Source organism: Sapajus apella, unplaced genomic scaffold, assembly GCF_009761245.1.
Source record: "Sapajus apella isolate SASKATOON/1434 unplaced genomic scaffold, GSC_monkey_1.0 scaffold229, whole genome shotgun sequence".
In the NCBI taxonomy this organism is placed as follows: domain Eukaryota; kingdom Metazoa; phylum Chordata; class Mammalia; order Primates; family Cebidae; genus Sapajus; species Sapajus apella.
Window position 1 is genome coordinate 437177 of NW_022437169.1, and position 27739 is coordinate 464915.

Here is a 27739-nt window from a genome sequence, read left to right on the forward strand (position 1 = left end):
TTAACTTGATTAATCCTCACAGCAATCCCTCAAGGTAAGTGCTACTGGTCTTCCCATTTTACAGATGAGGGTACTGAGGCTGAGAATTTGCCTCAGAGTTTCATAGCTGCTAGATGTCAGAGCCAGAATTCAAACCCAGGCAGCCTGACTCAGAGTCTGTGCCCTGAATGAATACACTCCTCCCTTGAGTAACGGATGGGCTAGTTTCTGTAAGAGGGGGTCTGAGAGATTCTGAGTGGGTGTACATGAACAAAGGGCATTGAGATAGGGGCTTCTGGATGCTCAGGAGTGTGGAGGACTCCACACTGGCTGTAGCAGAGACAGGGCTGGTGAGCAGAAGGGAGCACTGCCTTTCTGGGTATGGGACAGACGTGGAAAAGGACTAAAAGAGTTTTTTGAGATCATTTAGGTTTAGAAATGGGAGGAGCTGAGAGGAAGCTGCAGCAAGATGAGAAATGTAGGACAAACACCAGGAAAGAAGAGTGGTGAAAGCAGGTCGTAGAAGGAGTGGGCCATCCGCAGCATCAGCGCTCACCAGAGTCCGAGAGGATGGCTCGGGGCAATTCACCTAGCCCCCGTATGCCCTCAGCAGAGTAAGGAGGCAGAGCCCAGTGCGGGAAGTCAGGAGGGGAGCAGGGGAAAGCAGGGCTGCAGGGTCCCCCTGCATGGGTGTGGATTCAGGCGTCAGGCAGATGGCTTCCTTTCTGTAAGCTGAAATTGCTTCTGTAGTCGTGAAAAGGAAGGGACAACAGTGCCAGCCCCCTAGGGTTTGAGGGTAAGGAGACTCTGTGAGATAACCCACAGGCACGCCTACACAGGGCAGTGGTATTCCCTTTCTATCCCTACTCCCTTTTGCTGCTCTTCTTACTGGTATTGGTCTCATGGGGTCAGAATCTCTGACAAGACTCTTTATGTGACACTGGAGTCCAGCCAACCTGCACTTGAACCCAGACCCACTACTTCGGCATCTTGGACAGGCTTCAGAACTCTTCCCACCCTTGTCTTCCTCATCTGCCAGGCTGTAGTGGTTACAGTTAGACTACCCGCACACACAGAACCTGTGATTGTCAGTTGTCCCCTACTGAAGGAGCGCTGGCACTCTTGCATTCTGAGCAGCCTTTGTGGATACAACTTGTCTTACGCAGGGATTGAAGGATCCAGAAATATATTTCTCAGGTGTTACCTGCTCTGTCAGACCAGACCCACTGTAGGACCAGGTCTGAGGAATGAAAGCTGCAGCGGCCTGGCATAGACTGTGGGAGCCCTGGGGCTTATGTGCCACTTAGCACCCTGCAGTTCTGGGGTACCATGCAGACTCTCCCTAGGACTCGGCACACACCCATCCTGTCCTGAGAACATGCCCTGCTGTGGCACATGTGCAGCATTCAAGTGACTTTCTATCAGCCTTTATCATTCCTAGGGTTGTCAGCTCTTTTGGATTTGGCTTTTGAAATTTGAGCTTCAAACATAGAGAATTATAACAGATAGACAGTAAATGTGGCTACATTTATTTATCTCTAGCATGGGAGACAAGGCCATGTGCACACACTGTTCTCCAGTCACAGGGAGGCAACAGCAGGAGGGACTGATGGGATTCAGCATCAAATTGAAAGGTCAGGCTTTGAGAGAATTAAGCCCTAACATTAGCCCAGATTACCCCTTATTATGTCTTGAGGTGGCTTCTTCCCTGGACATCAAGAACGGTAGTAGTTGTGTGTCCTCCTTGGGAGAGGTAAGGAATGAGTCATACCATTCATTTCTGTGTTTGGTGTTCAGATGAGTGGCCTGGTGGAGAAAGGCCTGAGTGACAGAGCCATGCAAGGATGGGGTCACTGGAGGGAGCAGGGAGTGCTCAGAGCACACTGCTCAGGTTTGCTTTGAGGAGGGGGGAGGTGAGACCCTCGAGGTAACAGCTGACATACTACAATTACAGTGACTTCTGTGAGCTTACAGCATGGGTTATTGTGCAGAATTAATTCCAACAAGTCTTTCTTCTTGGTCATTCCTAAGCTCCTTCTATCATATGGGCCTTGAATTCAGATTGGTAGCATAAACCATGGAAGTCGTGATGCCAGAGCATCTCTGTTCTCATTGTTGGAATGGAAACAAAATGAGAGTGCCCCCAGGACACTTCAGACACCCAGACCTCCACCTCTAGGACCTGCTGGGGTTGACCACTCTCCCCATGAAGAGCAGGCAGCTGGTTCGGTGTTCATAGATTAGGAAAAGAAAGGGGCGGTCGACGGTGAAGCGGACTTGAGTGGACAGCGGCATGAACCCCACCGTGGTCACAGCGGCGGCTTGGGTGCCTTCCTCGTTCACCGTGATTGTGCCTTGGTGCTTGAACTGTTTGGAAAGGAAAGTTGTCAGATTCTGGAGGTCAGCACACAGAGGACTAGAGTGTCCAGCACAGTCTCATCTCATTCAGGGAAAGAGTCCAAAGACAACATGTAAGGCAGAAATCACAGCTAGTTAGAGTCACCCTTGAAAATATCTGTCATGACCTGTCAGGGGCAGCCGTTGCACTTAGAGGCCGTGTAGTGTGACTCTAGGGTCATGTTCCCTCTTGGCAGTGCCCGTGGTCTGAGGGTCTTGGGGGCTGATGCAGGACAGCCGCCCCAGCTCCAGCTGCTCACTCGGCTGCACACTTCCCTGGAACGGGGGACTGCTGCACTGTTTGGACTGGTGTTCTCTGTCTTTCGCTGAGGGCCTGACTGGTTTAAGTTAAGTATGTGTAGTGCAGTGTTTAATGGCTCTTTCATGTTTCAGTTTGGGGGTAGCTATTTCCCAGAGCGGAGCATACATCTCCCCTCTCTCTGGTGTCTGCAGGAGTGGAGCTCACGCCATGGCTGCTCCTGGGACCTCCCTGCCCACTAAGTGTCTGCTAGGTGCCGTGCTCTTCAGCCGGCATCCACAAAACCAGGCCCTCTGTGAGCCCCAGACAGACCCAAAAGCAGACTCAGCACCCCAAGCTGGGAAGTCAGATTGGGGGGTGGGTAGGAAGGTAGAGGTGGGGTGTGCTGAGGCAGACCCTGGGGACAAGGCAGGGAGTGGACAAGGGAGTGGTTACCAGGTTGATGGCCATCCTTTGGTCTGAGATGCCTGCCATGTTGCCATTTTGGTCAAACAGCGTTGTGATCCCCATCAACTTCAGGGGCTCCACTAGATTGTAGTTCTTCTCCAGCTTGAATTTCGGCAGAAGCACCTCTCGAGTTCTAGACAAAAGAAAGGGGGGGCCCACTTTTATTGAACCACAAGTTACGAAAGAATCATGATTTTCCCTTTAAAGGGCCATGGGTTACCTTTGTCACAGAATTGATATAGAACTTATTAAACTTTATATTCCGGGACTGTCAGTTGAGGATTTTAGAAAGCTTATTCTATCGTAATTCCGCTACTGAAAACTGAGGCATGTTTTTTGTTGCATGGTTATTTCCTTGAGACTGTGTGCTTTGTTTCCTGTCTTCAAGGGTAGTAACAGAATTTTTACTGGTTTGTGGTTTAAGAAGGCATCTAAAAGAATTCTCTGATTTGGTTCTCCAATGTTAGGCATTTCTTTTTTTGTTAATTAGGGAGTCGAATATCTGGTAGTGTCCTTTAAAAAAGAACCTTTCATGTATATACTAGACAATGCAAAACATTCTCAGTCTGCCTCAACTTATTCAGTTCCTTAAGTGGGTGGGTAGAAACAGTAGTTCCTGTGGAGCCAGTCTGGCACTTTGCAGGGGATAAAGAGATGTAAGATGCAGTCACAGCTGGATGGGCAGGTGATCTTGTTCACTCTTGTACCTAGCTCATATCTGGCACCAAGTAGGATCTCAATTAAAAGTCATATGAGGCCAGGCATGGCGGCTTACGCCTGTTAATCCCAGCGCTTTGGAAGACTGAGGCAGGAGGACTGCTTGAGGCCAAGAATTCAACCTGGGCAACACAGCGAGACCTCATCTCTACAAAAAAAAAAAAAAATTTTTTTTTAATTAGCTGGAAGGTACATGAAGGTGTACACACTTATAGTCTCAACCAATCAGGAGGCTGAGGTGAGAGGATCACTTAGTTTAGGAAGTTGAAGCTGCAGTAAGCCATGATGATGCCACCACAGCCTGGGTGACACCGCAAGACCCTGTTTCTTTTTTTTTTTTTTTTTTTAAAGATGGGGTTTCACCATGTTGGTCAGGCTGGTCTTGAACTTCCAACCTCAGGTGATCCCTTCCGCCTTGGCCTCCAAAGTGCTTGGATTACAGACGTGAGCCACCACACCCGGCCAAGACCCTGTTTCAAAAAAAAAATGCAGTCCCTTTCTCAAGAGCTGCCAGGCTGTAGGGAGGTATGGAAGGAGGAACTACAGAAGGGACATTGTTAAGGGAACATTCACAGAGCATGATGACTGGCTACCCAGGCAAATACCTTCCTCTAAGACCCCGCTTTTCTTGGTTTGGTGGCATTTGTTTGTGTTCTCGTCCTGTTAGGAGAGTCAAACCAGAATCACTTTATATGGGCCTAGTCAGTATCCAGTGAAACAGAAATAAGACCTTTCCATTCTTTCTGTTGTGACCCAATAATAATCTCAATAAATATTTAACACCTGCAGTTTTAACTACAGAATAATGAATAATAATAGAGGAAATTGTGAATGACGTATCCTCAGTAGGCTAAGAGGACCTTGGAATTTCCTGGGCAGGGAAGGGTTGAGCCAGTCTTTGTTGAGTGCTTCTTTGGTTCCAAGTACTGGGAGGGGCATTCAGCATCCCTGACTCTGTTATTTTCTCACAGCAACCTGGGAAAGTAATGGGATTACCCCCATTTTAGGGATGATGAAGCTGGGACTCAAAGCCACAAAGCAAGTATATAACAGAGCTGCGATGTTTTCAAGCTGTCTCTACGTCAACTGCCCCTAACTTCTGAAACTGGCCCCTGGAGAGCAGATGTGTCCCTTATGAATGCTCTCTAATCATCGACTTGTCTCAAGCAATAAATTGGAGCTGAATTAACAGAATGGCCCTGTATGGAAGTTCTTGGGTACTTGTACGTAAATCTCCCTTTAAAAAAAAACGATCAATTTTCCAGTATTCCCAGATACCCTCAGCATCTGGGAGATCAAAAGAACAAACACACAGCCTGAAGTACCTATTTGTCATGCTTTTTTGCCATCTCTCCACCACCTGGGGTGTCAGCTGTGCTTCAAGAGTCTTCATCCCAGATAGCTTGTGCGGGACCACGATTAGCATGCTGATGCCCCCCACGTATTCCAGCTGGAGGATGTCGCAGTCGAGCTCCTGGTCATTTGCTGCAAGGAAGTTCCCCTTGGTCTGCATCATGGAAACCTTGACCACCTCTTGTTCGTTCAGCCGGAAGTTGTGGTTGTGTGTCATTTCCACTGGGAATTTATTCACCCAGGATCCTGTAAAGGCCACAGGAAGAGGCTGTTATGCGAAGGTTCCTTTAGGGAAATGGTCTCACTCTTGAGAGTGAATCTGATTCCCCTGCAGGTGTCATTCAGATAGCCTGCAGGGCCCACCCCGCAGTCTCTTGATTCCTGAGGTCTGGTTTGGGCTGAAATTTGCATTTCTAACAAGAGAGGTTAGAAATGGAGTGGAATGGTTTCTGTTTCTGGGTTAGGATCTGACACGAACCAGTTGTGTGACCGTGGTAAGACACCTAACTTGCCTCACTTCTGTTTCTTCATCTGTCCCATCTGTCAAGTGAGTAACTTTGGGCCCCTTTCAGCGTTTATTATTATTATTACCTTTTTTTTGAGACAAAGTCTTGCTGTGTCATGCAGGCTGGAGTGCAGTGATGCCATCATAGCTCACTACAGCCTCACACTCCTGACTCAAGGAATCCTCCTGTCTCAGCCTCCCTCCCCAGTAGCTTGGACTACAAGCATGTGCCACACATGACTAATTTTTCTTTTTTCTTTCTTTTTTTTTTTTTTGGAGACAGTGTTTCCCTTTTGTTGCCCAGGCTGGAGCGCAGTGGTGCAATCTTGGCTCACTGCAACCTCCGCCTCCTGGGTTCAAGAGATTCTCCTGTCTCAGCCTCCCAAGTAGCTGGGATTACAGGCATGCGCCACCACACCCAGCTAACTTTGTATTTTTAGTAGAGATGGGGTTTTACCATGTGGGTCAGGCTGGTCTCGAATTCCTGACCTCAAGTGATCCACCTGCCTCAGCCTCCCAAAGTGCTGGGATTACAGGCATGAGCCACCATACCCAGCCTAATTTTTCTTTCTTTTTTTTTTTTTTTTAATTGTAGATGGGGTATTGCTATGTTACCTAGGCTGATCTCAAGCCCTTGGCCTTAAGCAGTCCTCCTGCCTCAGCCTCCCAAAGCACTCAAACTACAGGCATGATTCACCCTGCCAACCTCAGCTCTGTCTTGATGGCCTTCGTGCCGTGTTGCCCTTAGGATCACCACTGTAAATATGGGGACAGTGCTGTGTATCCAGGAATAAGCCTGTGTCTATTTTAGCTCTAAGGTATGAGTAACTCACAGTGATGGGTGACCAGTAGTTGAGAACTGGCCGTGTACCAGGGATTCTTCTTAGCACCTTTCCGATATTATCTCATTTCTCCTCCTAGCAACATGCAAGTTTTGTGCTTTTTGTTATTTCCACATTTTACATATGAGGAAACAGAGGCACAAAGAAGTGAAGTAACTTGTTCAAGGTTTCTAGCTGGTGGGTAGAGCAGCCAGGATGAGACGAGTAGGAGGTGTCTTAGAGGTTTAAGTACCAGACAGCTCCTGCCTGCCTGTGAGTGAAGCTCGATTCCCTTCTCTCTGAGTCTGCCTCACCCATTGTTTCTCAACCTCAGCGTTTTTGACGTTTGGGCCAGATAAGAGTTGGTGGTGGTACGGGCTGCCTGTGCATGGTAGGGTGTTTAGCAACATCCCCAGCCTCTCCCTTCTAGATACCAGTAATGCTTACCCCAGCCTCCCAGGTTGTGACAACCACAGGTGTCTTCAGACCTTTGCCCCTGGGGACAAAATTGCCCTGTCAGGAATCACAGCCCTTTCCAATTTGGATGGAGCTGTCCCATGTCTCCTGGAATTCTTTCCTTCCACCTTCCTCCTGAGAGCCTACCTCTGTGGTTTATTGTGCTTTACAAAGTGATTATCACATTCAAAATTAGAACAAAATTAGTAATGGAGATTATTCCATATGAAATTAAGTGAAATTAAAATTATACTTCTAGACACTCTTCCCCTTTGGGAAGCATCCCTGAACAATTGGGTGCTCCTAGCATTTGATCCCTTATGATTCCCAGCATTGAATGACTGTTCTCGTGTGAAGGGGATAGGAAGCAGAAGTGTTTGCATTTGTGTTTACACTGTGGTGTGACATGGGTTACTGTGTTTAGGAGACTGTCAACTGACCATGCCTGGTCATTTCTCCACCTCCAGGCAGGCAGGGATGGCTCTCGACTCTTTATTTCTCAGCCTGTCCCTGAACCCTTGGCCAGGGCTAAGGCAGAGGCTCTTGGCTGTATTTGGGGGCTCCAACAGACCAGTAGGATGAAGGACTTTGGTGCTGCCAAATAGGCTTCTGCCAGTCTGTTCTAAAGTTAGTCCTAAACATAGGTTATTTGCTCATAGAAGTAAAATAAATGTCGCTAACAATATCATATATGCTCCGTATCATACTGTACTAGTATTGTAATCTACAGTTTTATTCCCTTGAATTCGCTGAGCTCTTGCCATGGGCCACACTGTTGCATCACCGATCTCTTATGGTTCTTCCCTCGGCTCTGTCAGAGTAGGTGTTACCTCTGTGATAAAGATAAGGGAACTGAGTCATAGAGACGTTGAATGACTTGTCTGAGATCACACAAACAAAAAGTGATGAAACCAGGGCTTAGACTCTTGTTTGCTCGATTCCAAAACTTGTACTGATAACCAATAATGAAAAGGATGTGTTTATTCATCGTGTACATGTGGTCTCTGTGTGTGTGTCTGCCACAAGCCTGTTAGAACTCAGCCTTTGATTCCACCCACAGGAGGCCAGGATTGTGCTGTGCTTTGAGGTGGAAGCCTGGGTGTCAGAGTGGCCCTGCTTGGCCTATCCAGCAGAATGCCTGCCTTGCAGAGCTGCGGGGGCCTCAGCCAAGGCACAGAGCAGGTGTGTTGACAGGTCCAGAGGAGCTCTGGCTCCCTTTCCCTGAACAGAAGCCAGGAGTGCGGGGGTCTCCTTCCTTCACATCCCTGAGCTGCTGTAAAACCACAGAGGCTAACCTAGCAGAAAGCACTGGCCTCCAAGTCCTCAGGGACTGCCCCTTGTGGGTACCTGGCAGTCCTTGGTGGCAAAGAGAAGTAGTTTTGTGTCACCGCAATTAGTCCCTGAAGCCAAACCATTCCTCATGTCTCCCCTTCCTCACTCTCAGCTTAGAGAGTAAAGTAGAGGTTTCTTCTGGTCTGGTTCCAGTAAGGGTATTTGAAAAGAGAGGTTTGGCTTTTACAAATCCATGCTCAATTATTCCTAGGATTCTAGGGGTCTTATATGCGTATGTTGGGTGTGAGGTGACCTCCTTAAAAAGTGCCCTTGTGCCGGGCACGGTGGCTCACGCCTGTAATCCCAGCACTTTGGGAGGCCAAGGCGGGTGGATCACGAGGTCAAGAGATCGAGACCATCCTGGTCAACATGGTGAAACCCCGTCTCTACTAAAAATACAAAAAATTAGCTGGGCATGGTGGCGCGTGCCTGTAATCCCAGCTACTCAGGAGGCTGAGGCAGGAGAATTGCCTGAACCCAGGAGGCGGAAGTTGCGGTGAGCCGAGATCGCGCCATTGCACTCCAGCCTGGGTAACAAGAGCGAAACTCCGTCTCAAAAAAAAAAAAAAAAAAAAAGTACCATTGTGCCCGCCCAGAACAGTTGCTGGAGAAATAGTAGTCTATTTCTCCATCCCACCTGCCCAGTAGTTCAAAAGTATCCTGAAAAGCACTTGTAGGTGTTAATGTCAGATGCTCAAGCAGGTGCATTTCTTTAGACTTTTGTCTACATTCCTGCTTATTGATAATTGGGAGAGGAAAAGAGAAGATTCTCAAATCCAGGCTGCCCAGATGCTAAAACAGTTTTGTATTATTTCTTCCAATTTAACTAATTGTTAGTGCTGGCCTGCCTGGATTCAGCTTTGGCTCTGCCCCTTAATAGCTGGGTGCCTTTGGAGCATCATTTTACTTCTTTTCTTCCTTTTCTTATTTTTGAGATGGAGTCTTACTCTGTTGTCCAGGCTGTAGTGCAGTGGCACAGTCTCGGCTCACTGCAACCTCTGCCTTCAGGTTCAAGCAATTCTCCTGCCTCAACTTCCCAAATAGCTGGAACTACAGGTGCCCACCACCATGCCCAGATAATTTTTGTATTTTTAGTAGAGCTAGGGTTTCACCATGTTGACCAGGCTGGTCTTGAACTCCTGACCTCAAGTGATCTCCCAGCCTCCCAAAGTGCTGGGATCATAGGTATGAGCCACCGCACCTGGCCCATCCTTTTAACTTCTCTGTGCCTTGATGGCTTCCTCTGTAAAATGGGGATGCTAATAACAGTGATAACCTCACAAGGCTCTGTTAAAGCAGAGTTGGGGCTCAGTAAATGTCAGCTGCTACTGTCACTTCAGCTTGGCCTTACCTGTCCCTGTTCCAGAGTCAATCTTGTGTCTTATTTTCCTGGATAAATTACAGTTACACTATAGTTCTTGGCATTCAGTCTACCCATATACAAAAAGAGTATGTTGTGGGTTTGCTCTGAGAACTGTAAAGGTGCTTCTTACCTTTGAAGTAGATACAGTTGAGAATCATCATCTGGGTAGCAGGGTCTATATTCTCCAGAGCATCTTTTATGAGGCCCTTGGTGAGCTTCAGGATATGGTTGTTGGTTTTTGATATGAAAGCAGGGTCTGAGAAGTCAGCCACCTGGGCCTCAGCAAAGTAGTACTCTCTTACTTTAGTTTTGAAGTCAGCCAGTATTGGAAACTGCTTCTGGATATAAAGGTCATTGACTGACCTCAGTGTGTACCCAAAATTCCTCCTGAAGAGGCGATGAGTCAGCTTACGGAAGAGATTATGAATGGTCATGATTTCATACTTGCTGCTAGCATTGACAAAGTCTTTAAAATGCAAAATCGAGTGCACTTGTTCATGGGTCTCTCCCTTCAGACCTAAGGAAATCATACCCATCGCAGTAGAAATGCCAACAGGTGCTATGAAGATGTTATCAAAAGTTTTGACCTGGTCTTTCAGCACTCGGTAGAGGTTGAAAGCGAACTTGGCGTTGAGGATGTTAAGACGCTGGATCCGGCTCTTGCCATGAAAAAGCTGGAGGATGTTCCCAGCACTCGCTTCAGAGTCTGTAGGGGAAACTGACAGACTGTCAATGATGTCAATGTAGTCGTCGTCTTCACTTAGTATCTTCTCCAGGTCCAGATAGTCATCGTCCTCCTCCCCCTCTGGCATCCAGTCATTGGTGACGGTGTTTTCCTTGTGGAAGTCGGCAGGGAGAAGAGGCGTGCTCTGGTTTTTGTTATTTAACTGCTTCCACTGGAGATCCTCAGGCTGAGCAGTTTTCTCTTCTTTCTCAAGCTGATTCAGCAGGCCTTTGCTCCCACCCCACGCAGATGTTATGATGAGGAAAATGAGAAGTGGGTGGAACAAGTGTTTCATTTTGGCAGAGCTAAAGCTGGGAGGGAAAACAGAACACAGTGAAAGGTGGCCTGGCTGATCCACACCCCACTGCAGCTTCCACATGCAGGTTCCCTGTGGCTTTGAACCAGGAAGAGGCCCTCACAGCATCAGTGCTTAACCGTTTTAGGATTATGGACTTTTAAGAAAATCTGATGTAGATGAACAGACACCCAACCTTTGATGTGGGACTTATAAACCTCATTGAAGGATCCGCGGGCCCCTAGATAAAAATCCCTTCTTTAAAGGTTTGCAAAACTGACCTCCTAGAATTCTGGGAGCTCAGGCATCCCAGGGAGGAGTTTCTTTTTCTCCAGACACCTTGTCCACCACCTCCAGACAGTATTTAGGTACCAGAGACAAAATTCCCACCAGGGGCTCATGGACCAGTCAGGGGACAGATGGGACAGACATGCAGTAAAGCGAAGGCTCTCAAAATAATGCTGCCAGAGTATTTGGGGGTACCGAAGGGGGTGCAGCTCTACCCTGTTTGGTAGGTGTGGGGGTGCCCAGAGAGTCAAGGGAGCTTCACTAAGAGCTGGGCTTGAGTGGGTGCCTGGGGCTGATGACTGGAGAGCACCCAGATAGGATGTGCAGTAGGGGGACTGAGCCATGCCTGTGTGACTCACACTGTTCCACCTTTGCAATGGAGATGCTGTTGAAAAATGTCCGTGGGCCAGGCTTTCTGGAAACAGATGTTCTAAAGATACTTAAAATTTGTGTAATCTTTGGGGTTGTTTAATTTGTTGGGTTTTTTTGTTGTTGTAGTTGTTTTGTTGTTGTTGTTTGAAATGGAGTCTCACTCTGTTGCCCAGGCTGGAGTGTAGTGTGGCGTAGTGGTGAAATCTTGGCTTACTGCAACTTTGGCCTCTCGGGCTCAAGCAGTTCTCATGCCTCAGCCTCCCGAGTAGCTGGGACTACAACGGCACACCACCACACCTGACTAATTTTTGTATTTTTTTTTTAGTAGAGACAGGACTTTGCCATGTTGGCCAGGCTGGTCTCAAACTCCTGACCTCAGGTGATCAACCCACCTCAGCCACCCAAAGTGCTGGGATTACAGGCATGAGCCACCAGGCCTTACCTGGGGTTGTTTAATTTGTGTAAAATTTGGAACATGTCTAGTGCTGGGACCCCCTCAGGTCATAGTGAGATGATGTGGTGGCAGCCCCAGAGGTGATAGGATTTGCTGCAGGTATACTTTTTTCTGCTTTGTATCTGTTAGACAATGGTTCCCACTGCTGTCAGGAGCAACTAAATCTTCTATGTTATAGCTTCTAATACAGGGTTAGAAACAGGAGACAAGGTCTGTGTGATGGTGATGTCAACAAGCTCTTACTCTAGAGGTGAGGGGCCCTCCTTTTAAGTAAACAAGGTCAGCTTTTAGCACAGAGGCTGTGTGGTAATCCTGTCTTTATCTGTTCTTCCCTGACTCATTCTGAGGAGGATCTGATTTGGCTTATCAAATCTGTTTTGGCTGCCAAATCCTTTGTCTTTCTCTAGCTTACTTCCTGGTGGTTAACTGCATCCTGGGTAGAAAAGCTTTGATGCTTCCATGTTTTGCCAGGACAGTGGCCATAGGTGTTTATAATGCTGACTCAGACAGGTAATACATGGTCCCAAACTTCTAATCACCCCAGAAAGAATTGCCAACCAGGCGCTGTGGTTTCGCTTATAATGCCAACACTTTGGGAGGCCAAGGCAGGAAGATCACTTGAGCCCAGGAGCTCAAGACCAATGTGGGCAACATAGGAAGACCTTGTCTTTATGAAAAATTAAATAACTAGCCTGGCGTGGCATATGCCTGTGGTCCCGTCTACTTGGGAGGCTAAGGTAGGAGGGTAACTTGAGCCTGGGAGGTCAAGGCTGCAATGAGCCATGATCATGCCACTGCACTCCAACCTGGGGAATAGAGTGAGTCCTTACCTCAAAACAAAAAAAAAACAAAACGAAAGCCAACACTGCCTTTTGTTAAGCTTGTTTTATATCTGCGACCATTTCCTATTAGATAGATTTTTGAGGGCCAGAATATCTGCTGCCAGTCAAGGCCAGATAAAAGTTACTGGCTGCTCAGGTTAAGCAAATACTTGAACTCATTAGGCCTGAAGATGGGGTTAACTGTTCGGATACTCTGCTTGAAATGCTCTCAGTGTGGTTGATGTTGATGATGGCCTCTGTTGGATGCCTGGCACGCTGTATAAGGCACTTTGTGTAACTTAGCTTCATCCTCCCAGGATTTTACATATCAGGAGACTGAGCCTTTCATCATTGTCACTAATAAGTGGCAGCGGCTGGATTCGAACCAAGTTGGTTGAGCCTCTAGCCCACATCAAGCATTCTGCCTTATTCACCCTGGGGTACCAAGAGGCTCCCAGACTCCCTGGCTGTGCAGAGCAGCTTCCTAGCTGTTTTCTCAACACCAGTCCCTTTCCTTGGGTCTTCCCCTTATAATACTGTTGAAATAGTAAGCTCAAACTAGGTTTTAATCTCAACTAAGAAAGACTTGAATTGCACATTTTGGAGCTGGAAAGTCACATTCTTTCTGACTGAAAATGCCAGTTGCCTCTTCCAGGTTCCCCTCTCAGCACCTGCCTGAGGCTGCAGTGCCACTAGTTTATACATGGGAAAACGGTTTCTAGAAACGATTTATTTTTATTTTGAGGCGACGGGGTCTCACTCTGTCACCCAGGCTGGAGTGCAGTGGCACCATATTGGTTCACTGCAGCCTCTGCCTCGTAGGCTCAAGAGACCCTCCCACCTCAGCCTTTCAAGTAGCTGGGACTAAAGATGTGTGCCACCACACCCAGCTAATTTTTTGTATTTTTGGTAGAGAGGGGGTTTTACTATGTTGCCCAGACTAGACTCAAAACTCCTGAGCTCAGACGATTCACCTGCCTTGGCCTCCCAAAGTGCTGGAATTACAGGCATGAGCCTCTGTGCCCGGCCTCTAGAAATTAGTTCTAATGTATGTAGCTGCAACTAGAACTGGGCCCAGTTTCTGAATAGAATCAGGCATGGGTGTCAATAGCAATACACTTTTAAAAGTCAAGAACAAAGAAAGTAAACAGCTGGTAGAAGGCTCCTTGCTCAACTACACTTAACGAGGCCTCCTCTTATCACTTCTTGGCCTTTTGGCTAAGTTCAAGAAGACCAGGCACAGTGGCTCCTGTCTGTAATCTTAGCCCTTTGGGAGGCCAAGACAGGAGGATTGCGTGAGCCTAGGAGTTCAAGACCAGCTGGGGCAACATAGCAGGACCTCATCTCTATTTGAAAAAAGAAAATAAAAGAAGGAAGAAATGGGGAAAAAGTGTTCTTTTCAGATAAAAATAAGGCTAAAGAACAAAACAAAAACCGACTTGAATAATTAAGCATTCAGGAAAACGAATCTGAGGCCAGATAGAGTGGCAGAGTGAAGACATTCATGTTTTTATCCTGGTATTCGGAAGGTATAACTTCTTATACTGTGTTCCCACATTTCTGATGAAAAGCCAAAAATAGTTTTCATTATTCCCTTACCAGAGAAAGCAAAAAATAGCTCCACTATCTTTTATGGATTGAAATTAAAGATCTGAAGGTGAACCTTCCTATTGTTTTGCTATTCAATATAACAAACATTGTAGAAGACATTTAAAAACTATCGCTAGTTTGTAATTAAATCCTTACTAACTTTAAAGAGAAACAATATTTTTTAAAGATAAATAATTCCAAAGTTGTTTGGGGTTTTTTTGTTGTTGTTGTTGTTTCTTTTTTTTCTGGGAACTTCATATTGTGCTTTCTTGTTAATTGCCAGAGGTTGGTTGGCCTTTTCAGTCATGCATCAGAGCATATTACCCGATAAACCATTGTCCCTCCTGGTGTGTGGTCTCCAGGGCCAACAGAGCAGGCAGAATGAGAGAGAAGTGACTGCCTAAAGTTCGGAAAACTTTTTATTTTGAAATAACTTCAGACTTTCAAAAAAAGTTGAAGGAATAGTGTAGTAGAACAACTCCTGTATACCTTTACCCAGATTCATCAGGTTTAAAATTTTGGAACTTTTGCCCTGGGGGCGTGTGTGTGTGTGTGTGTGTGTGTGTGTGTGTGTGTACACGTATGTACTCACAGGTATGTATGTACACATTTTTTCTTCTGGACTGTTTGAGAGTGAGTCTCCTATATCTTGTTCCTCTAACCTTTTTTTTTTTTTTTTTTTTTTTTTTTGAGACGGTCTCACTCTGTTGCCCAAGCTGGAGTAAAATGACGTGATCTTAGCTTACTGCAACCTCCGCCCTCCGCCTCCCGGGTTCAAGTGATTCTCCTGCCTCAGCCTCCTGAGTAGCCCAAGCTGGAGTAAAATGACGTGATCTTAGCTTACTGCAACCTCCGCCCTCCGCCTCCCGGGTTCAAGTGATTCTCCTGCCTCAGCCTCCTGAGTAGCTGGGATTACAGGCATGCTCCACCACACGCAGCTAATTTTTTTTATTTTTAATAGAGATGAGGTTTCACCATGTTGGCCACCATGTTGGTCTCGAACTCCTGACCTTGCGATCTGCCCGCCTCGGCCTCCCACAAGTGCTGGGATTACAGGCATGAGCCACCACACCTGGCCCCTCTAGCCATTAACACTAATACTTCAGGGAAAATACCTAAGAACAAGGAAATTATCTTACATAATCACAGGACAGTTATCCTGTTTGATTAATTTAAGTACAATATTTTCATCTATTCCACAGTTCCTAGTCTAATTTTGTCAGCTCTCCCAATAATGTAACTGACAGGATTTTATAATAGGCAGATTGAAAAAGGAAACCATCCCACTTCTAAAACAGTGAGAATGCTTCTGAATTCTCAGTTTGCTAGAAAATGAACCAGTTGTCTATCTCTAAACACCACAAATAATTTATAATCAGCAGAAACATTAGAAACCCGACTTACCTCTGTGCTTCTGAGAAGTGGTGCTTCGGAGATGAAGGCAGCCAAGGTCATCAGTGGGGTTTTGATGTGAACTTTGGTGCTGGGCTGCTGCTGCATATTTTCCAAAGTAAATATGTCCCAATCCAAACACCAGGCAACTAGCTTGGTCAGCACAAACCCCCTCAGCTGTGCCTTTGATAACTGCAGAGTGGCTTGTAGCTCCTCATCTCCAGTTCTTACAGAGCTGATATTTTGGGTATGTGATGGTTACTGTTTTAGTGCACACACACAGCCTCGGTGCAGGAGCAGCCCTTGCTGAGGTCACCACATAACCAAGGCGCTTATCAGGCTTCTGGGGACCAGGCTGCATTCAGGGTAGCTGAAAGTAGAGATCAGTGTCCTCTCTTCTGGGATGATCACAGCGTCTGCCCTTCACCTGCTCTCCAGGGCTGATGTGGCTGGCTCAGCTACTAGGCGGGTGTCCCTATCCTTCCAAGAGCTTGTTGCTCAGTGAAAAATGGGGGAGGGAGGATAAAATTAGTGGCTTACAGAATAAGGAATTCATGGCATGGAACTTTCTCCAGTCAAAGATTCCTGTGTGTGTTGCCAGTGGGTACAGCCCAGTACTCCTGTCTGTTGTAGGACAGATAGGACTGTTACTGAGCAGTGCATCACACTGGAGTGCATGGCACAATCTTGGCTCACTCCAACCTCTCTCTCCTGAGTTCAAGCGATTCTCCTGCCTCAGCCTCTTGAGTAGCTGGGATTACAGGTGCATGCCACCACACCCAGCTAATTTTTGTATTTTTAATGGAGATGGGGTTTCACCACATAGGCCAGGCTGATCTCAAACTCCTGGCCTCAAGTGATCCACCTACCTTGGCCTGCCAAAGTGCTGGGGTTACAGGTGTGAGCCACCATACCTGGCCCTATGTTTTTTTTTTTTTGAGACAGGGTCTCACTCTCTCACCCAGGCTGGAGCGCAGTGGTATGATCTTGGCTCATTGCAGCCTCAACCTCCCAAGCTCAAGCAATCCTCCTCACCTCAGCCCCACAAGTAGCTGGGAATACAAGTACACACCACCATGTCTGGCTAACTGAATTTTTTTGTAGAGACAGGGTCTCACTATGTTGCGTAGGCTGGCCTTGAACTCCTAGAGTCAAGTGATCCTCCTGCCCCAGCCTTGCAAAGTGCTGGGATTACAGGCATGAGCCACTATGCCCGGCCTTATGATAATTCGTTTTTTAATTTGTGCTTTTAATCTTATGATCTGTAAAGTTTTAAGAATATTCTGGATTGTCCGGAAAATCAGCTTATCACAGAGACTGCTCCTTGAGAGCGCGTTTGGGAGTGTCAGCACCCAGAGTCTATCTGAAGGGAGAATGTGACTAGGAGAATCTGTGGGTGTGCAAGGGCCCCGTAGAGGTGTTTGTGCATTGCTCCATTTGAGAAATTCTAGCGTGTAAAGGGCCATTGTGTTTAGGACACAGACCGGTGGCTGTGTTTGAGTCCGATTTTGCACTTTAGCTTTAGTCAGAGCTGTCTTCTCAGAGCCTTCGTCTGTCACACCCATACCGAGTCTTCAGCGTGGCGCCATCTGTCTGTCTTAGAGAGACTGCTGCCTGTGCCTACACTCTTCCTGGGGCCCGCTCCCTCATTATCTGTCTTATCCTCACACATGCCAAGCCCGGCCTCAGCACAGCCCTGGCACTTGCTGTCATTTCTGCTCAGGGCATCTTCCCTGCAGACTAGCAGGTGACCGCTGCTATCACTGTTCGCTCTTGGTTTCACTGGGGCGTCCCCAGCTACCCTGGCTGAAATTGCCCCTTGGCCTCCGGCTCTCAGTGTTCTACTCTCTGAAATGAGGTGACAGTTAACACCTACTGCACGAGGTCATTGTGAAAATTAAATGAGATAATGAATGTGTGGAAAGCACGTAGAGTGGTGCCTGGCATTCAGTAAATGTTACTCCTTATCATTTCATAGTGTACATATCTATTCACAGAAATGGTCTGGGAGGGGACACAGTGTTCATTTTTCACTCTATGTACTTCTTTGTTTGGCCTTTTTCTATGAATATGTGTTACTTTTGTTATTTTTATAGCCAGTACCGGCCAGGTGTGGTGGCTCACACCTATAATCCCAGAACTTTGGGGGGCCAAGGCAGGTGGATTGCTTGAGGTCAGGAATTCAAGACCAGCCTGACTAACATGGTGAAACTCCATCTCTACTAAAAATACAAAATTAGCTGAGCGTGGTGGGACATGCCTGTAATCCAGCTACTCAGGAGGCTGAGGCAGGAGAATCACTTGAACCTGGGAGGCAAAGGTTCTAGTGAGCCGAGATGGTGCTATTGCACTCCAGCCTGGGCAACAGAGCGAGACTGTCTAATTAAATAAATAAAGCCAGTATGTTTCCTGCCTATCTAGATTTCTGATCATGTAACCCACTATTGAAAAAATTGGATTTCAGTACCTGTTGACATTGACATTTTTCAGTCATTTCCCTATTTAGAGGTAACAGCTTGTGTATGATTTTAGCCCCCAATGTAGAGTAGTATCTCCCATCACACATACTCCATTGTTGTTTTCCAGTTTCAAAGCTTGTCTCATGGCTATTTTTTCCAACTTGAAAAAAATTTATTTTTAGAGAAAAGTGGGGCTTCACTATGTTGGCCAAGTTGGTCTTAAATGCCAGGCCTCAAGCGATCTTCCCATCTCAGCCTCCCAAAGAGCTGGGATGACAGGCATGAACCACCACATCCACCCTTTTCCATCTTTTAACATGAAATTTTAAAAATATGCAAAAGGATCAGGCACAGTGGCTCATGCCCGTCATTCTAGCACTTTGGGAGGCTGAGGCAGGAGGATCACTTGAGCCCAGGAGTATAAGACCAGCTTGGGCAACATAGCAAAACCCATCTCTCTTTTTTTTTTTTGAGACAGAGTTTTTGCTCTGTTGCCCAGGTTGGAATGCAGTGGCGTGATCTTAGCTCACTGCAACCTGTGCCTCCCAGGTTTAGGCGATTCTCCTGCCTCAGCCTCCCGAATAGCTGGGATTGCAGGTGCCTGCCACTAAGTCCAGCTAATTTTTGTATTTTTAACAGAGACATGGTTTCACCGTGTTGCCCAGGCTGGTCTCAAACTCCTGACCTCAGGTGATCCGCCCACCTCATCCTCCCAAAGTGTTAGGATTACAGGTGTGGGCCACCATGCCCAGCTAGCAAAACCCATCTCTACAAAAAAAAAAAAAAAAAAAAAAAAAAAAAAAAAAAACTGGGCATGATGCTGTGCACCTGTAGTCCCAGCTGCTCAGCAGCCTGAAGCAGAAAGATCACTTGAGCATATACAGTGAGCTATGATTGCACCCCTGTACTTACTCCACCTAATTCCATATGTGGGGAGCTACTTTCCTGGAGTGTTTGAAGGTGAGAGGACATCATACACTTCTGCCCTGGGCACTAGCACCAGTGTTTCTTCCATGAAGGGGCCTCTGCCCTGTGCTTCCACTCCTGGGAAGATCACAGGCCTCACATATATATATCACATGTGTAATCTGTCTAGTCCAAGTCAGATTATTCCATGACTTCAAACATGTATTTTATGGCTTTTTTATTTTTATTTGCTCAGGGTTTGTGCATTGCCTTTGGCTGTTATATCTCTTTGGAGTCCTTATCTATTTCAGTCTTCCTGTTTCTCCCCTGATCTTGATATTTTTTAGGAGCGAGCAGGTCCCTGTATCCTTTACCTTTCTTGTCTTCGGTGGCCCTTTGCCTCCTGCAGCCCTGCTCTCGACCCGCTTGCCTCCTTTCTGTCTCTCTTAAAGCACGGGAATATTTCCCCGTACCAGGGCCTGAGCAGCCACATCTGTGTCACATGTTAATCTCAGGATGCATCTAAGCCCTCCTAGGTTCTTTTCTGATACTGCCCTAGCCTCCCTTTTCTGGAGATTAGAACAGTCTCAGCCAAGACATTGGCCAGCAGGCCCAGAGATGTCAGAGAACAGGGAGAACCCACAGGGCCACTTTCAAGCCGAAGTCCTCAGGAGGGACCCAAGAAGTTCACAGGGTCAGGAGTAGGATCTCAAATCAAAGATAGAGTCAACTCACTTCCTCTTTCCTGTGTCAAAACCACTTTGAGCTTCCCAGCCACGTGGAGCCACTGTTACCATTAAGAGGGAAGCATTCTGGAAGCTTGACCCTTTTCCATAGCTACTGAAGTCTAATTTCTTTAGAAGGTACCACAACCTCTTAGCCACATAGGCCTTGAATTCTACAGTCTGGAAACCCCTTTATGTCTCCACCATCACTTGGGACGTCATCCTGAGAGGCCTATCGTTTCAGAGACAGTCAGTCCCACAGTTGCATATTCTTACTCTCAACATCCTTGGCCACTAGCTGAACTGGAAGCCCCTTGTCAACCGTCCTTTTGTGGCTGCATCCTGTGTGTTTCTAGGTTTCCTGCCCTGTTTCCCTTTCATCTGCTGCTGCCCTCCGCACAGCCCTCTCCAAAGCTCCCCACCTCCTCAGCACCTACCCAGAGTCCACCCTGCACCCCCAGGTCTTGGCCCACGCTTCTCAAGGACACGGTGCCCTGGTGGCTCTTAAGCAGAGGTGTGGAGTCTTCTTCCACACAGGTTGCCAAGCCCTAGACCAGCACCTGCATGCTCCCTTTGATTGTAAAAGGAACATGTTCATGGAAGATCTCCAGGAAATACAGACATTAAAGAAGAAGAGCGAAATCCCTAGCAATCCAGAAATAATATGTGGCTGCTTTTTCCCATCTTCGTTCTATGCATATGTATTTAGGTTTTTTAAAATCTATATAATTTACACATTTTTTTCACTTGACATATTGTGAGTTCTACATGTGTCACCAAATAGTCTGAGGAAATATATTCTTGGCTGGGCGCGATGGGTCATGGCTGTAATCCCAACACTTGAGGAAGCCAAGGTGGGAGGATCTCTTGAACCTAGGAATTTAATACCAGCCTGGGCAACATAGTGAGAGCCTGCCTCTACAAAAAAAAAAAAAATGTGAAAAATCAGTAAGGTGTCTGTTTGCATGAAAATGAAAAAAATAATAAATAATAATTAGGCAGGGCATGGTGGCTCACACCTGTAATCTCAGCACTTTGGGAGGCTGTGGCAGGCAGATCACTTGAGGGTCAGGAGTTTGAGACTAGCCTGGTCAACATGGTGAAACCCCATCTCTGCTAAAAATACAAAAAAATTAGCTGAGCATGATGCTGCATGCCTGTAGTCCCAACTACTCAGGGGGCTGAGGGAGGATAATCACTTGAACTCAGGAAGCAGAGGTTTCAGTGATCCCAGGATCACATCACTGAACTCCAGCCTGGGCAACAGAGCAAGATTCTATCTCAAAAAGTTGTGTGTGTGTGTGTGTGTGTGTGTGTGTGTGTGTGTAAAATAATAATTAGCTGGACATGGTGGAGCACGCCTGTCCTCCCTGCTCCCGGGAAGGCTGAGGTGGGAGGATCACTTGAGCCTGGGAGATTGATCGAAGTCAATGCTGCAATGATCTGTGATTGTGCTGCTGCACTCCAGCCTGGGTAACAGAGTGAGGCCATGTCTCAAAAATAAATAATTTGTTATACTTTTAATATATTATTACTTATTTAAATGCCCCTTTCAGGTAGACATTTAGCGTGTTTCTGCTGTTACAACATTTTTAGGCCTAAGTCAGCTTTTTAAATTTTTTTTGATAGATTTCTTAGGGATGGAATTTTGAGTGAAATGTGTTTAAGGATATTTAGAATTTCTGATGTATATTACCAAATTGCTTTCAAAGAAGTATTGTGCCAATTTATAGTCCTTCTTGATGTGTGTGATGTGATGGGAGCTCAATATTCACTGTGGGATCTGTGAGGATCAGTCTTTCCAGATGGACATCGTACACATATTTAACCTTTTTTTTATTTTTTTTTTTTTTGAGGCAGAGTTTGACTCTTGTTGCCAAGGCTGGAGTGCAACGGCACAATCTTGGCTAACTGCAACCTCCACCTCCCAGGTTCAAGTGATTCTCCTGCCTCAGCCTCCCGAGTAACTGGGATTACAGGCACCTGCCACCACACCCAGCTAATTTTTTGTATTTTTAGTAGAGTTGGGGTTTCACCATGTTGGCCAGGCTGGTCTTGAACTCTTGACCTCAGGTGATCTGCCCTCTTCGGCCTCCCAAAGTGCTGGGGTTACAGGCGTGAGCCGCCACACCCAGCCAAATTTAACCATTTATACCACTGATGAGTCTCTCCCTGCTTCCTACCAGCATCTGCAGCAGGAACACAGGAACAGTAATCCCTCACTGGCACCCAAGCAACTCTGCTTTACCTGTTACACATATGGGGATTCTGCCCAAAATTACTGTTTGGAAAAGTTGTGCTGCCTGGCCCATGAGAGTTCCCATGCTTTCCCTGCCTCCCAGTGGCATCCCTTTCTCTGAGCTCTGGCTCACATTCATTGTTTGCCTTTCCCTGAGCATTCGTTGCCCTCCACAACACCAGGCTTAGCACCTGATGCTCTTGTGGCTGGACAGGCTGCCTTCTCTTCTCTCCTGGCTAAACTTTCCTCAAGTGCTAACTCTGAGACCCATGACACCTTCTCCGGGAACTCTACCCCACTGTAACTGTTACTCACCTGCCTCCAAACTAGACAGGAAGTCCTTCAAGTGCAGGAACAGGGCTTTTTCCTCCCTGGCACAGCAGCTGGTGCACATTAGGGACTCAGTAAATGAATGAATGGACAATGCTTATTTGCAAAATTATTACTGCTCAGTGTACGTTTTCCTACCCAGTCTGACTGAGTGTCTCAGAATTCTCTTGGAGAATGAATCTGCGGTTGATTTTACACCTACAGGGTTAGGGTTTCCTGAGCAAATAACCTCTTTGCTCCCTCTCTTCCTGACACATCAGCTCACCCGACGACTGCCGCCCATCAAAGAAGCTAAGCCTCGGTTACAGAAGCTCTTCCGGGACTTCTGGCTGTATTCTGTTCTGATGGGATTTGCTGTGGAAGGCTCAGGTAGGGGGATGATCTCTCTCCCGGGGACGACAGTGCAAAATGAAGATAAAGGTGAGGTCAGAGCCCACCTAATTATGAAGGTGAGCATGTTCCAGTGAGTCCACATGCAGCTGCTGCTTCCTGTAAGTATTTGCAAGTGTTACTGTCCCCAGATGTAGTTTAGGGTGCTGAGGATGCCACACACCTTAGGAAAAATCTATCCAAGTTAGGTAACAGACTCATTTCTATGCCCAGTTTTTGGGATAATTGTCTTAAAGGACCCATGACTTTAGAAATTATCAGTAAACCTACTGCAGTGCTTTCTGACCAAGGTGATTTCCTCATTTATGTTCACTTTATTGCAGGACTCTGGCCAGAAGAATGGTACGAGGGGGTCTGTGAAATAGCCACCAAGTCCCCCCTGCTCACCTTTCCCAGCAAGGAGCCACTGCGGTCTGTCCTCCAGTATAACTCAGCCATGAAGAACGACACAGTCACCCCCGTAAGGATTCACATCTCATTTTGCCATGCTCTCTGGGCCAATCAGGACAGATCCTTTCATTGCCCTTATTAACATGGGCACTGGGACCTGTTTGTCCTGGGAGGTTCCCCATGAGCCCTCAAGTGTTTCTCATCCCTCCAGGCTGAGCTGAGTGAGCTCCGCAGCACCATCATCAACCTGTTGGACCCCCCTCCCGAAGTGTCTGCACTCATCAACAAGCTGGACTTCGCCATGTCCACCTATCTCCTATCTGTGTACCGGCTGGAGTACATGAGGTACGTGTGCCTTTACCACCATGCACACCCAGATTTGAGGAAGGTTTTCATTTTTGTGCCCTTGTAAGCATGGGACTTTTTTCAATTCCTCCCAAGACATGCAAACTTTCTGAAAAAACAAGCAAAAACACCCTCCACTTTTCTTTTATGCCCCTCCTTCATGAGCACCAAATGTCACGTCTAATAACACCTCCCAGTATCTAAGCTCCACGTCATCCCCTCTCTAACAGGAAACAGGATTCTGAGCAGTCGCAGTCAGTGTTGTGAACTCAGCCCATGGACTGGGCGAGGCCCTTCTGAGGACCCAGCCTCACTGAGTGTGCTTCTGGGACACTCACTGAGCTGATTCCCAGGATCACAGTTGAATACAAACAGCAAATGCAACATGGGGTAGGGCTGGCTCCAAAACAATCCTGCATGTGGCCTGCTACTCAGGACACACCTGTAGCCACAGCAGTCCTAACAGCAGTAGTGACTCTTAGGATTTACAGCTGTTATCGCGTTGACCTCAGAAACAAACATGGATTGAGCACCTGTGCTGTGCCAGGTACTGTGCTCCATTACCCATGTTTACGCAGTCCCCAACACACCAGTGAGGTAGGCACTGTTACACAGACCCACTGTGGTGAGGCCTCAGGCACCCTGGGACAGCAGCTGAGCATATTGGCTACAAAATGATGATTCTTGTCGTCAAGAAAAGGTCAAATTACACTCAGCTTAAGTCCCAGGAGGGTTGCAAATAAGTTGTAGAATAATTTCTTTCCCAGATAACTTGAAAAAGAAAGTGTTCCTAAAATAAAGGCTATTAGGAAAACACTATTTTAGCCTTTCTTTGTTGCCAGCAACCTTCTGGTGAAATAGTCCTTGAAAGCTCAATACATAAAATAAAGGCAGGCTGCTTTGGTTGCATGGGAATGCACCCCACCTTCCTGCTCAGTGTCCTCTTCCCTGCCCTCAGCAGCCCAGGGCTCTACACAGAGCCCAATGTGGAAACCAGTGATCCATTCTCCCTAAGTCCCACAGAGCCAAGAGAGTTTTGACTTTGTTCTTTTTTCATTTTAAGTGTTTTTTATTTTGGCCGGGTTTGGTAGCTCACACCTGTAACCCCAGCACCTTGGGAGGCCAAGGCGGGTGGATCACCTGAGGTCAGTAGTTCGAGACCAGCCTGGCCAACATGGTGAAACCCTGTCTCTACTAAAAATAGAAAAATTAGCCAGACATGGTGGTGGCACCAGTAATCCCAACTACTCAGGAGGCTGAGGCAAGAGAATCGCTTGAACCTGGGAGGCTGAGGTTTCAGTGAGCCAAGATCACACCACTTCACTACAGCCTGGGCAACAGAGCAAGACCCCGTTAAAAAAAAAAAAAAAAAGATGTCTTTTATTTTCAGTTATAAAAATAATATAAGAACGTTACACAAAAATGGCTAGGCAGTGGCTCATGCCTATAACCCCAGCACTTTGGGAGGTGGGAGGATCACTTGAGCCCAGAAGTTTGAAACGAGCTTGTGCAACAGAGTGAGAACTCATCTCTACCAAAAAAAAAAAAAAAAACCCACAAAAACACCCTAGCCAGTCATGGTGGCACACGCCTGTAGTCCCAGCTACTCAGGAGGCTGAGGCAGGATGGTTGCTTAAGCCTAGGAGGTTGAGGCTGCGATGAGCTATGATCATACCATTGCACTCCAGCCTGGGCAAGACCCTGTCTCGAAAAAAAGAAAAAAACATTTATACAAAATATTGCAAAATAAGTAGAGAGAGAAATAAACCACGGACCTCACCACCATCCCCTATAGCCTGTTAGTCCAGCTCCTTGTCGTCATTTTTCTAAACAATATCTTTTCAAAGAAAAAGCAGCCAAAACAAAACAAGCTAGACCCAAACAAAGCAAAAACATGGCTTTCATCCTAGCACGTATGACTGGAAGAGATGTCTCCAGACCTTCTCAAACTCAGGTGGTTTGAACGCAGAGCTACCTCTGCCTTTCCCACAAGTGTGCACCTGAGTAGTTTTCTCAGGTTCTCAGGACAGGCTCTTAACTGGCAGAGGACGACTCTTAAGAGGCAGCCCACAGCAGCTCCTGTGAGCCCAGCTCCCACCTCGGGCAGCCTGCCAGGCCTTGAGAGCACCCTGTTAAGAGGCAACCTCGAAGCCTTTATTCGGAAACTTGGCTCAGGTTTCCAGCCACTGGTTTAAACTTTGTGGTTTAAAACCACAAAGTGGAAAATTTGGGAAATCAAGTTAAAGGTGTGTACACATGCACATTCAAGTGTGTGTGCTGAAAGCCACCTGGCTTGCCCTCCTGAGGCTTAGCTCTTGACAGGCTGGTGCAGAGGCCAAAAGATGTGGCCTGCCGAGCCTCTGCTGTCTGAGTGGAGCCCCAGGAGCCCTGAACAGCCATTCACAGCACCCATGGGACAAGTGCATGCAGTTTTTCCTTTTTCTCTCTTTTCCCCTGAGGTTAAAGATACTTTTTTTTTTTTTTTTTTTTGAGACGGAGTTTCGCTCTTGTTACCCAGACTGGAGTGCAATGGCGCGATCCCGGCTCACCGCAACCTCCGCCTCCCGGGTTCAGGCAATTCTCCTGCCTCAGCCTCCTGAGTAGCTGGGATTACAGGCACGCGCCACCATGCCCAGCTAACTTTTTGCATTTTTAGTAGAGACGGGGTTTCACCATGTTGACCAGGATGGTCTCGATCTCCTGACCCTGTGATCCACCCGCCTCGGCCTCCCAAAGTGCTGGGATTACAGGCTTGAGCCACCGCGCCCGGCCAAAGATACTTTTTATCATAAATGAAAAAGGTACACAGTGCACAAAACAAAAAAGAGAAAACACTGGAATGGTACGGAAGACGCTAAAGATGAAAAAATACAGATGTCACTTTCGTAGACATGAATACCTCATTCCTACTATCTCACTGTTAATGGCCTCTTAATTTTCCTCTAGGAATTTTCTGTGCATAGGCAAAAATGCATAGCCTACACATACACATGCACAGACAGGCCTTTAGGAAACCCGTCAGTGGGATCATGCTGTACATGTGTTCCCTGCACCTTGCTTTTTTCTGTTAATAGTATGTCTCGGACGTTTTTTTGTAACAGCACACATAGAGAGCTACCGCTTGTTTGGTGGCTGCATTGAATGGTGTCATTGTTGGTGGTGTCATTGAATGGGTGTACTTTGGCTTATCTGTTGAGTCTCCTATTGGTGGGCATTCGGAGTCTTTCCATTTTAGGTAACGCAATCGGTGCTGTTAGAATACTTGCAGATGTAACCCTTAAGATATGTCCTAGTGGTGGGGCTGCTGGAGTGAAAGATGTGGGAATGTGTAATAGATGGTGTGCATCACCCTCCAGAAAGTCCACGTCATTGTGCACCCTTATGAATGGCAGAGGCAGGTGTTCTTCACAGCCTTACCACTTCTGGGCAGTGTTAAATCTGTGACAGGGAGGGTCTGGATTTTTCAAAATTTATTTAAAGCTGTTTTCTTGTTAGGGTACTGCGTTCAACAGATCCTGATCGCTTCCAGGTAATGTTCTGCTACTTTGAGGATAAAGCTATTCAGAAAGACAAATCTGGTAAGCTCTTTATTATGGTACTTTCATGATGAATTGAGCTTTAATAGGATAAAAAGGAGTACTACTTCCTCTTTTCTGTCTACATGTAGGAAATAGTTTTATGAAGTTACATACTACATTAGAAAGATTCGTATAAAACACGTAACCTTCAAATATATGCCTTACTGGTTCTGCCACTGGTGCAAGGGCCCTGAACAGAAGGAAGGTCGTTCTAACCCACTATCTATGCTCAAGTGTGCTCCAGAACTCATCTAGAGGGGCCAGGGCTCCTTGATGGTCACTGATGGACCTGCAGCATCTTGCTGTTGCTAGAGAGCAGTCTAGCTCATGCTTGTAGTCCCAAGCTACTCAGGAGGCGGAGTGAAAGGATCGCTTGAGCCCAGGAGTCCAAGGTTACAGTGAGCTATGGTCATGCCACTGCATTCAGATGCAAGTTGTCATCAGACCCTGAATGCATAGAGAGCCTCTATGCTGTTACCAACCCTAGCCCAGAAGACCACCTCATAGGAAGATGGAGAAATGGTGAAAACTGTAGGAAGGCATAAAAATGTTACAATTACCAAAACTCAATTAAGACAAAGCTAAGAGAATAAAAAAGAGAGATGGAAACTGGGAAGGGGACAAGGAAACTCTCTGGATTGATGGAATTGTCCTCTAGATTGTTTGGATAGTGGTCACATGAGTGTGTACAGTTGTTAAGTCATGGAATTGAGCACATAAGAACTGTGGATTTTATTATATGCAAATTATACCTCAATTTTTTTAATTACAAAAGGCTAACATTAAATAGAGTTTTACAAAAATGTATTTAG

General features: G+C 46.7%; 2 protein-coding genes across 2 annotated transcripts in view; one reads left to right on the forward strand and one right to left on the reverse strand.

The window, feature by feature from the left end:
• The window catches only part of PI4KA (phosphatidylinositol 4-kinase alpha), a 149790-nt gene that overhangs the window by 70838 nt on the left and 51213 nt on the right, over positions 1–27739 (forward strand). Inside the window, exons 20-23 of the mRNA XM_032271316.1 lie at positions 22485–22593; positions 22938–23074; positions 23216–23349; positions 26845–26927. Coding sequence (XP_032127207.1) covers positions 22485–22593; positions 22938–23074; positions 23216–23349; positions 26845–26927 — 463 coding nt within the window. The remainder of the gene's footprint in view (positions 1–22484; positions 22594–22937; positions 23075–23215; positions 23350–26844; positions 26928–27739) is intronic.
• Positions 1490–15882, reverse strand: SERPIND1 (serpin family D member 1). Its single transcript, XM_032271317.1, has 5 exons — positions 15578–15882; positions 9760–10664; positions 5125–5398; positions 3071–3215; positions 1490–2346 (listed from the first exon to the last, which is right to left on the reverse strand). The coding sequence occupies exons 2-5, from the start codon at positions 10646–10648 to the stop codon at positions 2155–2157; spliced, it is 1500 nt and encodes a 499-aa protein (XP_032127208.1). The 5' UTR covers positions 10649–10664; positions 15578–15882; the 3' UTR covers positions 1490–2154.

Excerpts from the sequence above, each read along its gene's own strand:
- SERPIND1 (XM_032271317.1), bottom strand. The coding sequence starts at position 10,648 with ATGAAACACTTGTTCCACCCACTTCTCATTTTCCTCATCATAACATCT. Across the intron at positions 3,216-5,124 it reads CAAAAAAGCATGACAAATAG|AACTCGAGAGGTGCTTCTGC; the intron begins GTACTTCAGGCT and ends TCTTTTGTCTAG. Across the intron at positions 2,347-3,070 it reads AAAGGATGGCCATCAACCTG|TTCAAGCACCAAGGCACAAT; the intron begins GTAACCACTCCC and ends CTTTCCAAACAG.